This window comes from Vidua macroura, chromosome 1, assembly GCF_024509145.1.
Source record: "Vidua macroura isolate BioBank_ID:100142 chromosome 1, ASM2450914v1, whole genome shotgun sequence".
Lineage (NCBI taxonomy): Eukaryota > Metazoa > Chordata > Aves > Passeriformes > Viduidae > Vidua > Vidua macroura.
In genome coordinates, this window is record NC_071571.1 from 125,911,161 (window position 1) to 125,926,729 (window position 15,569).

Sequence of the window (15,569 nt, forward strand, 5' to 3'; positions counted from 1 at the left end):
ACCAGGCCCATTGACAGTAGAAGATGGAAGTTCAAAAATATGCAGAGTTGGAAAACATGGTGTCCCAAAGGGCTTTGCATCTAGAAAGGCTCATGTTCCCAAGAGTGATCAAGCCTAATGAGCTAGTAGAAAATGCATGTAGGTAAGAAAGGAGGTTGTACCACCAGCAAACTTGTACAGTAAACCTGAGTATTTTTTAAGCTATGATTCTTAATTCCAGGCTTTTAGCCAATCTAGGTCAAAAAAAGATGTTCAAGACAGGCACGTTGAAAAAATAATCGCAGGTGAAAGCTCTAACTGCTATAATTTCACACTTGAGGTGAAAAAAGGATAAGATCAAGCTGCTTCAAATGGTATCCAGGTTTAAAATTGTCTGCATTTGTGCACAAAGGAGGTGCCTTGTACCCTGCTCACTTTTGGAAGCCAAAACTGGGCATCCACAGATCATCCTCCTCCCTGCCCCAGGAACAACCACCTCTGCTTGAAGCTGAGAAGAGCAGTCCTATTCCCCTGGCTGAGCACAGACTGCTTGCAGGGGGTAGCCACACACAGCACTCCCCAGATGAGTGTTGAGGTGTCCATCTGTCCCTGTGACACAAGTGCCACTCCCTGGACCGGCTCCAATGCTCTTTCTGCAGGGAGATGGGTGACATGGCTGAGAGTGGCACTGGCAGTCACACGGAGCTGTCCTGCACAGCACCCCTTCCCACGCTGCATCGCCCCCACGCCCCTCCCTGACAAACTCCAGCATAAGCACACACTGTAGAAAGCAGAACATTTTATTGAATAGGCACAACAAATTAGACTAAATGCATATAACTGCTTTGGGATAGATCTGAAAAAAAAGGTACAGTTCTCTTTAAAACAGATTTGTGGGGCTTTTCTTCTTTGGTTAAGTTGTTTTATTCCAGCTTTAAGCATTAGTCCTGTGTGAAGGTGGCTTCTTCATGCTTTTTCATAAATTCTTTTGCAGGAAACGTTATTCATGGTGCATTCCTGGAAAGAAAAGATAATTCAATAAGCTTTTAACTCTTTCTAAATGTTAGTCAGAAGATAGAGAATTACTTATCTATTGGGAACCAGTTTAAGAAAAAATTGCATTTCTCTGCCTCTAAAGGCAATTGCTAAAAGAGTGGAACTCAGTTTTGAGAGCTTCAACAACAGAAGACTGAAAAACAAGGACAGGAGTGAAAGAATTTTCAAGAACTGCTCTACTGACCCCCAGGAGATTTCTAACCTTTTCTTAAAAATCTCTAAAGAAGGCTTTTAGGACTTCTGTGGAGGCTGACTGGACCCTGGAGCTGGGCATGAACCTTTTTTTCCTTCACCTTTTGCAGCTGTGGTTGTCTTCACACACGTGAGCACAACACATGCACACACAGAGAGCTTTCAGACTTGCAGCTGCTAGTGTCAGCCTCTGCATGTTAGGCTCTGTCTTCATCTATTTTTAAGTTACATCAAACTCTGTTTTGTTCACTCTTTCTTAATGAAGTTGTTATTAAAAACGATTTCTATTTCTTCTCCTCTGGTCTCTATCCAAAGGCATTTAAATATTGAATTTATGGACATATTATTTTTCCTTAGGGGAGGGCAGAACTCTTCAGGAATTTTGTGCATATGTATGGTTTTGCATCATGTAGGAATCTCAGCTGCCTTTTATGAACATAGATTTAGTCCTGTCCCAGATTCTTCAGTGTGTTTTCTAAAACTGTAGAGCAGAGCTGGGAAGCCCCAGACTGTATGTGGGCCTTACTGGCATCAAGTCAAGCACAATAGTCTCTGACCAGATAAAACCAAACAACAGAGCTTGGACACGTTTCATTGCTCTAAAATCATATTATTAACACAGTTGTTGGTGATGTATAGCAGGATTCCCACAGATGGCTCTAAGCCTCTGCTGAAGATGAACAGCAGTACTCTGCATCAGCATAGAGTGGAGGTATTTAATGTGGGCTTTGCTAATGCTTCCTCTGTACTGTCCAGGACTTAGAGATTCTGAAATATATAAGTTTTCCTCATAAGGATTTTGGGTTTTATTTCCTACACTTTCCCAGCCATGTCTTGCTATGGAGAACAGGCACCTCCATACCATTCCATAAGTTTAACAGCTTTTCAGTTTTAACCTAGGCTCTAGACTCAATCCGAGAGACTTCTCACCAAGTGCACAGAGCCCTTACAGATGCTTTCCCTCCCTGTGTTTGAATCCAAAGTCATACATCAGCTGAACATGAATTCTGCACACTGAATTCAGTGATTAAGTAACAAAAATTAACTTACCACCACCAGGTTCCCATCCGTCACTTTTCTCTTTATGATAGTCTCTTTTCCATCCCACTTCTGCACCTGGATCAGCACACCACTGTCTAGGGTTATGACATTCTACCAAAGTAAAAAAACAAAGTGTGGCTGTTTCATCAGGGTGCTCTGGTCCCAGGAGAAGACTCTCCAGGTCCAAACAGCACCAAGCACAAAGCACCCACAACAGTCTTACCTGTGGAGGCAGCATTTCTGCACGGATGCCAAAATCACAGCTCTGCCCTGCTGCTCCCACATCCCTTTTGAGAGATGTATTTGCAAAATGCCATTTCAGGACTCACCTTTGTTTTTCTGTCATCTGCTGTGGTCTCGTCAAACTCTTCACCCAGCTTGAAAGAGACCTCTGTATTTTTGAAGGTACTTTCTGTTTTGATGGTTATCACATCACCATTGATGCTGATAGTTACATTAGGCTTGGCCACACCAGCCATCTTCCTGGTAGCAAACCCCACACCTGTAAATAAGATAGGGCAATATGAATTTTTTGTCTTTCCTCTATCTTTTTGTCTTATACATTGGGAAAAAAAACCTCAGTGTTTTTTCCCCCTGTTGCTTTCTGAGTGTTAATAATTCTATGTTGCAGAGATTCTTTTGCAAAATCTTAGTTGATACTGCTGTAGAAGCTGGGTGGGTTGATGTAAGGAAATTCTCTGTCATTGTCAAAATAGTAAAAGCAATATTTTGAAGACTGAGATTATATGAATGCCAGATATTTGCACATAGACTTGTTCAGAATAACTTTCGTAGCTTGTACACTAACTTGTATGCTAATTGTATCTAAATGTAAATAAGCAGGAATATACAACAGTTTCTGAGCCACAAAAGCAACAAAACTAACAAACAAGAAAAAAAAAAGCAAGCTTTTTATATTTACAAGTGGGTAGGTTGAATATAAGGAAATGATTAAGAAATAGCCGGCAATTGTTATGTCCTGAGCAAAATCTGGAGTAAAGATTAGGAGTGCAAGTCGCACTCATTGAAAGATGTCAGGATAAGTCACAGTAAGTATTTTACCCCTAAACTGCAAAGAACCCCCCAGCTCTTTAGCATGTAGTAATTGAATCAGTGCAAGTTACTCCCTGCTTCTTCCACACTAACAGAATGTTGAAACCTTTTAAATCCCAATTTTAATTCTAAGCAAGAAGTCCACACCTTTAGAGAAAATTGTTAGACATCAAATCTTGCAAGTATCTGCATGAATCCATGCATTTATCTTTGTTAATGTTCACTGGAGGCAGCTACAGAGTTTCATTCACTATAATAGCTATGGCAATTAACTGGCATCCTAATCCAGTAGCATTTTAAAGTTGTTTAGGTGTGTTCCTCATAGACATAAGGAAACTTGCTGCTTTCTAGCATCACACCAATTTGCATGTCCAAGGATAAAAGTTAATTCACACAAAATAATCCAGTGATGTGTTTTACTTCCATTTATAAAACTACTAATAAGGCATGGATAGACTTGACTTACCTGAAATTATTCCCGTCAGTAAAAGTTTTCCTGCTTTTTAGGATTTTAACACCACTTATTGAAATAGATGAATTCTCCAGTTTAAGGCTATCTGATCAAAATAGTGGATTAAACCCCCCTTGATAAACAGCACAGCCAGAAAAAGCAAGTAAATAATAAAGTTCAAAATTGGCATTCCTTCCCTGTTCCAGATACAAGAAGTTGAAATGACAATTCTCACCCAGTTCTTTCATATAGTCCTCAAAGTTTTCACTAGAAAGGAGCTTCCAGGTGCCCACAAAATGGTCACACATTTTGTCAGGCTAGAAAGATGTCTTCCACAGGTTCAAACAGAACAGGAGAATATAATGAGCTCCAGGAAAAGAGCACTTATCTTTAAAAAGGAGCCGTGGCCACATGATGCTCTGGGATGACCAATGAAGAGTGAGTCCCAGTGACCACTTCTTCCCCTACCCCTCCTCTGCCAGTGGGTCATAGTGCTATTATTCATCTGCCCTTACTAGCACAAAGATCACTGACTTGTTTTTATTTAATTATTTTTGTCGTTTAAGAACACTCTACCTTAAAGGCAAATAATTAAATAAAATTACCTCTCAGAATAAAAAGGGAGGCTCAAGCTCAACTCACAAAAATTAATGTTCTCTCCCCTACTCTTTCATTTCAGTCCACTATATGAAATGGATACAGCTCAGTTCCTAGACTTTCAGACCCAAAGGCTCATTGTGATCATTTAGCTTGCTTTCAGCACCCCTGCAATCAGAAATTTCCTCCAGAGAAATACAGAACTACAGGAAGAAGTAGATTTGGAGCACAAAGAGAGAACTCTGGGGTTATAGAAGGCTAAGGCAATAAAATTGCTTCCTTGATTGGGAACTGCTTGTCCTTGCACCACCTGAATCAATTTAATAATATGTCTGTAATATGCTTTTATGCAATGGAGATGCAATATGCAGTTTTGTGAGAAGAAAAATAACAAAACAGAGGATTTCTCTCCCTTTTACTCCCATGCTTTCAGACAAACTATGCCCCAATGACTAGCATTTTGAGGAGTTATGGCATAAATCTAGGCTCTAGTATTGACTTACCCAAAGTCCCTGGACACTTCATTTCTCTTCTGCTTCTGCTGTTCAGACATTAATTTGTTTCAGGCAAGTTGTGCACAGGCCTGACATAATGGGCCCATCTTGACTGATCCTCTAAGCCCTGTCATACTTCAGTTCACAGAATAACTATCAGAAAGCAGTCAAGCAAGTTCTTAGACCTTCCTTTATCTGTAATGTGCTATTCCAATGGCAAAAAGCAGCTAACAAGTGTATAGTCCAGCCCCTGAAATTCTCTTTAAGTGGATTTCCAGGAATTACTCTGCTGGTTGCTAGGCAGCGATATTGTGGAGCACATATTTTTCTACTTGTTGTCTTTGTAAGTAACAATGCTATAGAAGAGTTATTTATATAGGATTGCAAGATCATAGGAGTATTTGGAAGGGAAGGAAAGTGAGAAGGTCTCCAGTGCATCCTTCCACTCAGGTAAGGTCACCTCTGAGCCCACATCAGGCTGCTTAGAGCTGTGCCCTTTTGTGGATCAGAAAACTCCCAGGATGGAGCCAGCACAGTTTCCCTGGATAACACACACCCCTGCCCAGCTGTCCCAAGGGGGAAAGGGTCTCCTTATCTTCTCTCTGAACATTTCTACTTTCAGCTTTTATTCACAATTTCTCATCCCCCCACCATTCACCGCCTGGTTCCAACTCCTTGGTCACTTCCCCACAGGTGTTGAGGGCTGTTTGTAAGCACTCCCAAAGCTTAGCCAGGATAAGCCACTTCAGTCTCTTCTCACAGGGCAAGTGCTCCAGACCCCTGAGGATGCTGTGGGTCCTCTGCTGAACTCACCTCAAAACTGGGTGCAGGACTCTGGATACACGCTAATGACTGATGAGATGAGGGGCATAATCACTTCCATCAACCTACTGGCTGTACTTCTGAAATACAGTACAGGATGTTTTTGACCTTTCTGCTGCCAGGTCTCAGCTCACTGCTCACCAGGACCCTGAGGGCCTTTTCTGTAGGGCTTCTGCCTCGGCAGTGTGTCCCCAGCCTGGATAGCTCTGAGAGCTCAGCATGTTTGTACATGTATAATTAGTTACCCACTTGTGCCTTTAAAATGTCAGTCTGTAGGGACTAGAATAGCTAATCTTAGATTTGGCCTATTCTTTTCTTTTTTTTTTTTTTTTTGCCTATTCACTTTGGCCTAATCTCAAAATAAATAAAACTATATTCTAATTATGAAGCAGCTGGTGCATTTCCTGATTGGTTTTTGCAGAGTGTCACATGCTCAAGTGTTCTTTAAAAGGAAATTCTGAGGTCCCTCAAGTTTGTGTCATTATCTTGAGGTATTTTTACTTCAGATTATTGTCTTGAGAAACTCTGTATTGTGTGAGCAGATGGTAGGAACATGAAAACTCAAAGATAGCATTTAAATAATGAGAACTGAAAGTACCAGCTGAGGATAGTTGCAGTGGTCCAGATAGAAAGGCTGTAAGCGGCTGAAGTCTCCTGTTCGTGCTTTCCTTGCCTTTTGGAAACTATTCTGTGTGCAGCCTACTACAACCAGTATTCATTTGTTTGGAGGGGAAATAGGGCCTTTATTTTCAAAACTACAGTCTGGGAGAGGGAATTGGCCTTTGGTGTTAACAGCTGTCTGCAATGCCTGTGATATTGGAAGAGTTTTTGGGGAAAGTAGAAGCACCTTTCCATGCAAATCAATTTGGAGCAGACAAGTGCACCCTCCTCAGGCAGTCAATTACTTGCACTTATTTAAAGTGAATCTGAGCTATTTGTAGCTATCTTGTGAATGTGGTGACTCAAAAATGCAAGAGAAAAGCCAGCTTGTGGGTTGACTCACATGTATACTTCAACAAGCAGCTATTTGGGAGCACATTTATGGCTCTGTCTTGGAAAGAATCCTACCAATGGTATCCTTTCCCTCAGGAGAGACTTCCAGTAACAAGAGATAAACTTATGGCACTGATACAAATCATGCCTGCTCTCTGGGGCAAATGCATGCAGTCTGCTGATAAAGACAAGAGTTTTTAATGGTCATGAAGAAATCAGTGAGGCTTCTGAACCTGGAAGTTTAAACAAGTGATTCATGTCACTTGCAGAAGTGTCTTGACAGTAAGAGCTGGGCAATCTGGCTAAACAGCCCCGTGGTTATTGACACTGATGTGATCTCATACCACCAAAAACAAGGGCATCCTCAAAAATATAGAAATCTCCTTCAAAATAAGCAGAAATTTTGAAGAAATCACAGCAGGTAATAGGTAAACCAAGAAAAGGAAGAGCTGGTGAGGGTCCAGTACAGGAAATGCTGACAAAGAAAATTCAACTCTTAATCCTGATATGAGCTGATGCAGCTCAAGTCTGCAAATAACAATGATACACTGTCTGCAATGTGGTCTTGGGGTGCTGTGACATTTGAGGATTGTTCCTGATGCAGGATATGCTGAAGTGACACAGAATTCTGTGGTTCTATGAAGTGTAACAACAAAGCAGCAGCTGTGCAGGGGAAATCAGTAGATGGGTTAAATTTTACTCTGTGACTCAGACCAGAGGTGGAGATGTACTTGAGATAAACTGCTTTTTACAAAAATAAGCACAATAGTAACCTCCCTTTGGCTCTTTCGGGCTTGCAGGAGCAATGACGCTCTTGCACTAGAATATGTGAAGGAGAGGATGTTTATTCCTGCAGTGAAGATCTGCCACTTAGGAGACCTTTCGATTGAGCATTGTGCTAAACCTTCCCTGCTACTTCATGTAAGGATGGATTTGTCAAAGTAAAAACACATCTTACTCTCAAATGCAAAAACATAAGTTAATAGTTATGACTGCTTAAAAGGAGGCTTCTTTCTTGAGTTCCTCCTTGCCCCAGAAGGGCAACAGAGTGAAACTCCTTTGAGTGCTCTGGCTGTCAAACTGGTGACTACCAATGAGCAGCAGTGTATTGTGCTTATACACTTGTCTCTGTAGTTCTGCTACTCTTTGGATAAAACTGGCATGAAAAGAATCCATGCTCGATTCCACAGCTGATGACATTGACAATGACTTCCATTGAACATTTCCTTAAAAGGAACCTGGCCTTTACATGGGTTTATTACTGGCACATGTGTCAATATTCATAGTAAGAAGAAATATGTTTTCTTGGCAAAGTTATAACAATGGAGATCTTTCCTTATGCAGGGAGGGAACTGTGGCTTTGACCCAAGCTTCTTTTTCAGGCACAGTAACACCTACTGAGAAGATGGACTATAACAGGCCTCATGTTTGGAAGGAGGAACCATATCACACTTTCTGGTACTGCTGCAACTTAGACAAAGCAAAAACCTTTCTCAGTGCTTATCTGGCTAGATACCAGACTGGGAAATTTGTTCTAAGGCCCCAGGGTAGCTACAAGAAAGGTGATCTAATTTTAGAGCAGACAAGAATAGGTAAAGGAATGCTGTCTCTGCTCACAAAGCTGCTACTTTCATTTCTGATTAACATTTGAAACAGGTGAATTGCCTTGGACTTCTACTTAGTCAGGAAGAGGTATAACTAAAGCTTCAGTACTCATAATGTGACACACTGACTTTACAAAATACTGGCTTCAGTTCACTTGAAAGTTCAAGCGGCCAATTGGTTTTCAGTAGTATTTTTCTCTCTCTTGGGGAAGGAGGTGAGCAGGAGAAAAAACAGGTCCTTTTTCCTGTGCTCAGTGCCCAGGACCAAGCTGATGATCCTCCACTTGTGATTGTGGCTTTAGAGCTCACTCAGAACTGAGGGTACTATTGCAAATGGTAACTTTGTTGAAGGAGTCAGATTTGCCAGCAGCAACAAATCTGCTGTTTCCTTGAGTGGGTATTGGCACCATTCTATACAGTCACACTGCTGGGCTGTGACATTTGGAGACCTCAGGCTGACATGCCCCAGCACCTGCTATTTTACTTTTCATTATTCTGGGTTATTTTATTTCCTCCTGAACTTTAGGCTCAATGACTGAGTCTCCACTCCATTAAATAGGTTTCCAATATCTGAAAGCAGGACCATGAAAATTAAAAACATTTAAAAGGTGTTTCTGAAACACTAAGCTAAGTTTGTGGCAAAGCTTTTAAGAACAGAAATGAAATCCCATAACTCTGAGGCATAGTAAGATCAAGTTCCAAACAAAACCCAGTGGTTGACTCCATTAACTTGCAATTAAAACATGCATAATTATGTTTTCTAAATTTGCTTTAAAGATGAAGAAAAAAATGCAGATATGTCTGGAGGGTACAGCAAACCTCTGGGCCCTTGCCTTCTGAAAGACAGCTGAGATTCTGGCTTTTCTCAGAACATGGCATGGCAATAATATATGTTCTCAAACTTCTGTGGCTTGTACATGTGATTGCTATTCCTGAGGAAAACCTGGACTTCTCATACTCTCCTTTAACATGTATGTCCCTCATTCTGGAGAAAGGCAGTTGGCAGTGTGAATTTTATAAATTGCAGGCTGTGAGTTAAAAGGAATATCAGAAAAGTGAAAAAGGATTAGTCTTCCATGAAGAAGATCCCTGCCTAAGAAAGCTGATACACTGAGTGTGTTAGTGGGAGGTGGAGTGTGCAGGCTTGAATTCCCTTGGCCTGAAGTGGCTACTGAAGCTACATCTGATACTCAGAGAGTGGAAGACAGGGAAGTTTTTTTAAGCTGTTTTGGTTACTTATAGTTGTTATATACTTCTTTCTCTGCCTATATAACAGCTCACAGAATCACAGCTCACAGAATCATTTAGGTTGGAAAATACCTCCAAGATCATTGAATCCAGCTTTTGACTGATCTCCACTTAGAGCATAGCACTAAATGGCATGTCTAGTTGTCTCTTGAATATTTTTCCAGGGATGTTGACTCCATCACCTGTCTGGGCTGTCCATTCCAATGTTTATCAACCCTTTCTGTGAAGAAAATTTTTCTGATGTCCAAGCTGAACCTCCCCTGGTGCAGATTGAAACTATGTCCATTTGTCCTGTCACTGATTGCCTGGGAGAAGAGACTGACCCCCACCTGGCTACAGCCTCCTTTCAGGTACTTGTAGAGAGTGTAAAGTCTCCCTTGAACCTCCTTTTCTCCAGGCTGAACACCCCCAGCCCCCTCAGCTGCTCTTCGTAGGACCTATGTTCCAGCCCCTTCCCCAGCTCCACTGCCCTTCTCTGGACATGCTCCAGCATCTCGATGTCCTTGCTGTGAGGGGCCCCAAACTGAACACAGTGTTTGAGGTGTGACCTCATCAGTGCCCAATACATGGGAACAGCCACTGCCCTGACTGGGCACACTATTGCTGGTACAGGCCATTGTCCTCCTTGGCTACCTGGGCACTGCTGGCTCATGTTCAGCTGCTGTTGACCAGCACCCCAAGGTCCTTTTCCACTGGACTCCTTTCCTGCCATTTTCCCCCCAGCCTATAATACTCCATGGAGTGGTTGTAACTAATGTGTCATGCCTGACACTTTGCCTTGTTGAACTTCATACCACTGGTCTCAGCCCATCAATCCAAGTTCAGTCTAAGACAGAATTTTTGCCTGCAAACCTAGCAGGTTACATGGTTTGGTTCCTTGATTACCATGATATCTGCTTAAGCTGAACTCTTTTTGTCTTTAGAAAGGATGAGAGATAATTTTTACTCTCTCATCCCCTATAGAAACATACATTTTCTGAAGTGGAAACAGCATTAGACAACAGACAACATGGTATTAGCATTTGGTCCTGTCGCTGTCGAGCAGGACGGGAACAGAGAACTCCAGATCAGAAGGTAAAGAAAATGAGCTCTGATTTATTTCAAATATACCGCTCTATATATAGAGAACATCGAGAAGACTAGTTTCATTTGTCTTAGAGTAAAAACATGTCACACCATTGGTGTGCAGTGAATGACGCACAGTGGCAGAGCATATCTATAAACAATGTGAATAACAAGATAGATTAGAGAATTATTTACATTCTTTCCCAACTGTTTCCCAGGCTCTTGCCTGGTTAGAAAACCTTTCTCTTTCTCTCTGACTGAGCTGAGAATATCCACATGGTCCCATTAGCAATAAAAGAACTTGGCCACAAAATACAATGTTGAAGAGTCAAGCCAGAGAGGTTTATTTGCCAGTTCCAGCAAGTGTCTAGCAGGATAACGATTAGACTTACACTACCTGCTGCTAGACTGAAGGTGTGCAGATTGGGACAGTACTGAAGCTACTGTGTCTTGCAGACCATACTGACACAAGTAAGAAAACTCCTACCATCTCTCTGATTCCATAAGGTAAGTGGTGGCACCCATCTATCATATGCTTGGAAGTGTTTCACTACAAATAAATCCAAACTAGCCCAGGTTGACATACTGGCTCATTCTTGGGTGAATATAGCTGTCTATAACCAAACAACTCAAGTTGGTTGGCACCACAAAAACACTATGTGCCTAGTATGATCCAATCTAGCTGCATAACATCTTCTGCTCTGTGAAGCAGAAAATATTGGAGACTGCTTTATCAACTGATACAGCAAATTACCCATATGTTTCCTGAACATTTGCTGGTACAGAACCTAACTATGGTAACTGTTTTAAAAAAAATCTTTCCATTTGGTAGCCAGTTGTGGGATCAAAGCAGAGGACACTGAACCCAGTATCCACACTGGCACTTGAAAGTGCTGTTCACAGAATCACAGACTCTTAGAATATCCTGAATTGGAAGGTACCATAAGGATCATTGAGTCCAGCTCCTGGCCGTGCACAGCACCAAGAGTCACACCATGTGCCTGAGATGGTTGTCCAAACACTTCTTCAACTCTGTCAGGCTTGATGCTGTCACCACTTCCCTGGGGAGCCTTTTCCAGTGCCAAACAACTCATGGTGAAGAACCTTTCTCTGATATCCAACCTAAACCTCCCCTGACACAACTTCAGGCCATTCCTTCAGGTCTTGTCACTGGTCATCAGAGAGAAGAGATCAATGCCTGCCCTTCTTCTTCCCCTCACAAGGAACTTGTAGACTGCAATGAGGTCTCTCTGCAGTCTCCTCCAGCCTGAACAGACCAAGTGACCTCAGCCACTCCTCATTTGGCTTCCTCTCCAGACCATTCACTATCTTTTTGCTCTCCTTTGGATGCTCTCTAATACCATAATGGGTTTTTTTTATACTGTGGTGCCCAAAACTGCCCACATAAGGTGAGGCCACCCCAGTGCAGAGCAGAGTGGGACAATCCCCTCCCTTGACCAGCTAGCCATACTGTGCCCGGTGCCCCCCAGGACATGGCTGACCCTCCTGTTTCAAAGTTATTGGGATAAGGCTGTAAGTAAAGTCTTAGCCAGAGGGGACCTGTATCTTTCATACACAGTTGGGAAAGTGTGGATTCTAGAGTAAAATTCCTACATTCATAATCAGCCTGAACAAGTCAGAAGAGGTGGCCTTTGGATTCACATTTACTTACGCTGAAACTGGTAAGATTCCCTTACTTCCTGGTGTATATGACAAAAACCAGTGTGTTAAATATATCAATACTTTAGGTTAGCAGAACTTTTTTTTGAAGTTATATAATTAACACGATCCTGATTAGTTTCTGCTTATGTGCTCAAGAAAAACAATGAGGATGTGGCACTTGGGGATATAGTTTAGCTGGGAACATGGTGATGACTAGCTAACACTTGGTCTTGATGATCTTACATCTTTTCCAGCCTTAAAGATTCTGTGATGCTATGATTCTACTTGTACCATATTTCTATTATGAAGATACATGCAAGATTATTAAAATTGCATACTAAAAGACCAGTTTAATTCTAAAAGGATAATTTATGTCATATTGGAGATAAAAGGAGTTCAGGTCTACAAGCAAACACACCAGGGTAATTCCAGGTTAAAAGTTTGCTTAACATGTAAGAGGCAATGACTTTTAGTTACTTGAGTCTGCAGTGATGTCAGCCAGCTGAAGCCTCATAACTGAATATTGCTTGAATGACCGAAATAATCTGTGGAAACACCTTACTGAGTGCTCTTGTGCAACAACCACCAGGAGCTGTTACCAACTATGTAATTTAGTCTTCATACTGAAATGGCAACTTTCCTATTCATTCTGGGGGAGTGTCAAGTGCAACCAGAATACTTCAATCTCAAATTTCTCTCTACTGCATTTCAGAGGCAAGCTAATCTGCCTCCTGTCTCACCTTTTCTTTTACCTACAAATTAATTGTATTGTTCAAAGGAACACATTTGAAAAAGAAAAGTTATGCTGCACATTGATAGAAAACATTAATTCTGAAGACTGAAATAAATCTCTTTGGATTGTTTGAATTAGTACTATTCAAAGTCACAACAATTCAAATCTCTGTTACTGGATGGCCAAATTTTCAATCTGTTTTTAGGCAAGAGTTTGTGTTTGGGCACACTGGGCAAAATTAACACCTCACACAACTTGTACAGAAAGCATGTTCCTCACACTTCTAAACCTAGTTTCTGCTTCCTGTCAGGCTAGACTACTAATGAGCCACTTTGGAGAGCAGAAAGTACACAAGATTATCTCTCCTCCTTTTCTTTCCTCTATTACACAAAGCTGGCAGACAAAACCTTTCTCTTTTGAAAAAAAAAGAGCAGTTGTTGAGCTTGAGATGTGTCTGTCTGTGATCATGTGTGACCTGCTTTACAGTGTGAACAAGAGGAACCAGAGTGCTCAGAGAGGAGAATGCCTCTCTCTCCCCTCAATTAGGGCTTGTTAATGCCATCAAGATGAATGAAAAGGCAGGCACTGACTCCAGAGAACTACATCAATGAGACTGATGAAAACTGATTTAATTGTTTCTCAGTCAAGTCTGTGAAAAGGCAAAGGCAAAACAGAAAGGAGTTGTTACATTATTTATTCATCTCTCTGTATATTAGTAACTTTTCATGCTATAAAGTTGCTTATATTTTTTAAAGTTGCTTATGCTTTCTGGTCTCCAAACTCATGCCCTTGCATTTTAAATCCTTTGTCTTTGCTGCCTCTCCTCAGGCCTAGATATTCACATCTCTCTTTCAAGTATTGGTGACTTTTTTTCTCCCCTCACATGCCTATCAAATGAGGAACCTAATTGGGTGAATATATGAAGGTGGAAAAAGACTGGGCAAGGCTCCTGAATGGTCTTTTTTTTTTTTTTTTTCCTTAACAGAATGGCAAAATTAATCCTTTTACTAATTTGATATAATATTTCCTTTAAAATCAAATAACTTATTCCTTTTCCTGACTCTATACAATTATAGGTCAGGAAGCAGCAACTTCCTTTCTCAGAAAAAAGCTGAAAATCAGGTTAGTTTTCTGGGGCACGCAGGTAAAAGAAAGGTCACACCAAAGAATGCCTCACCAAAGAATGAAACAAGTACATGGTGGAAGGTGTTTCTAGCTATAGGGACCAAGCAAATCACCCACACCCTTTTCCCTTCCCTGAAAAACTATTTCTACAGCACAAGGAAGGTTCTTACTACTTACATTTTATCATGAAATTATTTTTGGAGATTATCCAGGGATTTATTTCAAAGCAATGTTTAGCTTCTGGCATCTGGAAAAGATGAGCTACTGGCTTGTGTCTGACAATTCTTAATGGAAGCTCTGTGCTGTGATATTGCTGCAATAAACCAGCATGTATCAAAGAGTCTCATGATCAGATTAAACTCCAAGGTCCAAGAATACTTGGACTTTTTAATGCAAGTAATCTATTTCTCAAAACACTGAAATAAATGTCACTGTAAGTCTGCACGTCCCAGTATCAGAGTAGTAGCATGTACCTGCAAACCAGAAGGAGTTGTTGGCTTGGGTCTTCAGCTTCAGCTGTGGTAATTAAAGGCAGATAACATTAATTCAGTCATAAGGTTGTCATTTACTGAGCTGCAGTACAGGCAATTCACCAGCTGTTCTGTGGCCACCAAGAGAACAATCTGTACTCAGACTATGTCCTTATGGCCCCAGCCTATGTCAAATAGAGGATTTAACCCTAAATGTTGCTAAAATTTTGCTTAATAATTTCATATTTTACGACGACTGTGATTTGGCTGATATCCTGGATGAGACTGTCCTGGATAAATGTGGATGTTTAGAAAATGGGTATCTATAACGAAGCAAGTCAACTTGGATTCTTCTTTATACAGAACAGAGGTCCAGTGGTGCCTTACAGAGTACAAATGCTCTCATTTTTAGGTCGTTGCCTATGCTAGAAGAATAATTTGTCAATTGTGTTAATATATTGCAAAAATAAGCAAGAGTGCTCCTGTGTGAAGCTCTGTAACTTCATTTCAAAACCTAAGATGAGGTACATTCTACATGATGGCAACCATGATGAGAGTGGGATGCACTCAAGGTTTTCATCCGTTTCCATTAACAGAACTTGAGCAGCTGAGGATTATCAAATTATGATTGTCCGGGTCCCTAGTAATTAGGGTTTGTCTCTTGAATCAGAATCTACATGACCACTAAGTATAATTTTCCAATCATACTTTAACACTGGTCAGCATTCAATCTTCTGTGTATAAAGCCATAAATACTTTCCTTTACTTTCAATGCCTTCTCTTTGTAATTCTAATATCCAGATGATATCTTAGTCCTAAGTAACTGCTGCTTTGTGACGCTGTAATCATCAGGGAGCTAATAAAGTACAGCAGATGAAACAATCTCAGCAATGCAACATTTAAGTCAACAATGAATAACAGCTATATTGCAAAGAATCTTGATTGTAAGAATTTTATATACTTCTGGAATAACTGTTCCTAATA

General features: G+C 40.9%; 1 protein-coding gene across 1 annotated transcript; it reads right to left on the reverse strand.

Moving 5' to 3' along the window:
* Positions 1-763: 763 nt before the first annotated feature.
* LOC128806953 (fatty acid-binding protein, adipocyte) lies at positions 764-4,129 on the reverse strand. Its single transcript, XM_053976854.1, has 4 exons — positions 4,008-4,129; positions 2,598-2,770; positions 2,278-2,379; positions 764-996 (listed from the first exon to the last, which is right to left on the reverse strand). The coding sequence occupies exons 1-4, from the start codon at positions 4,078-4,080 to the stop codon at positions 946-948; spliced, it is 399 nt and encodes a 132-aa protein (XP_053832829.1). The 5' UTR covers positions 4,081-4,129; the 3' UTR covers positions 764-945.
* Between the last annotated feature and the right edge of the window lie 11,440 nt (positions 4,130-15,569).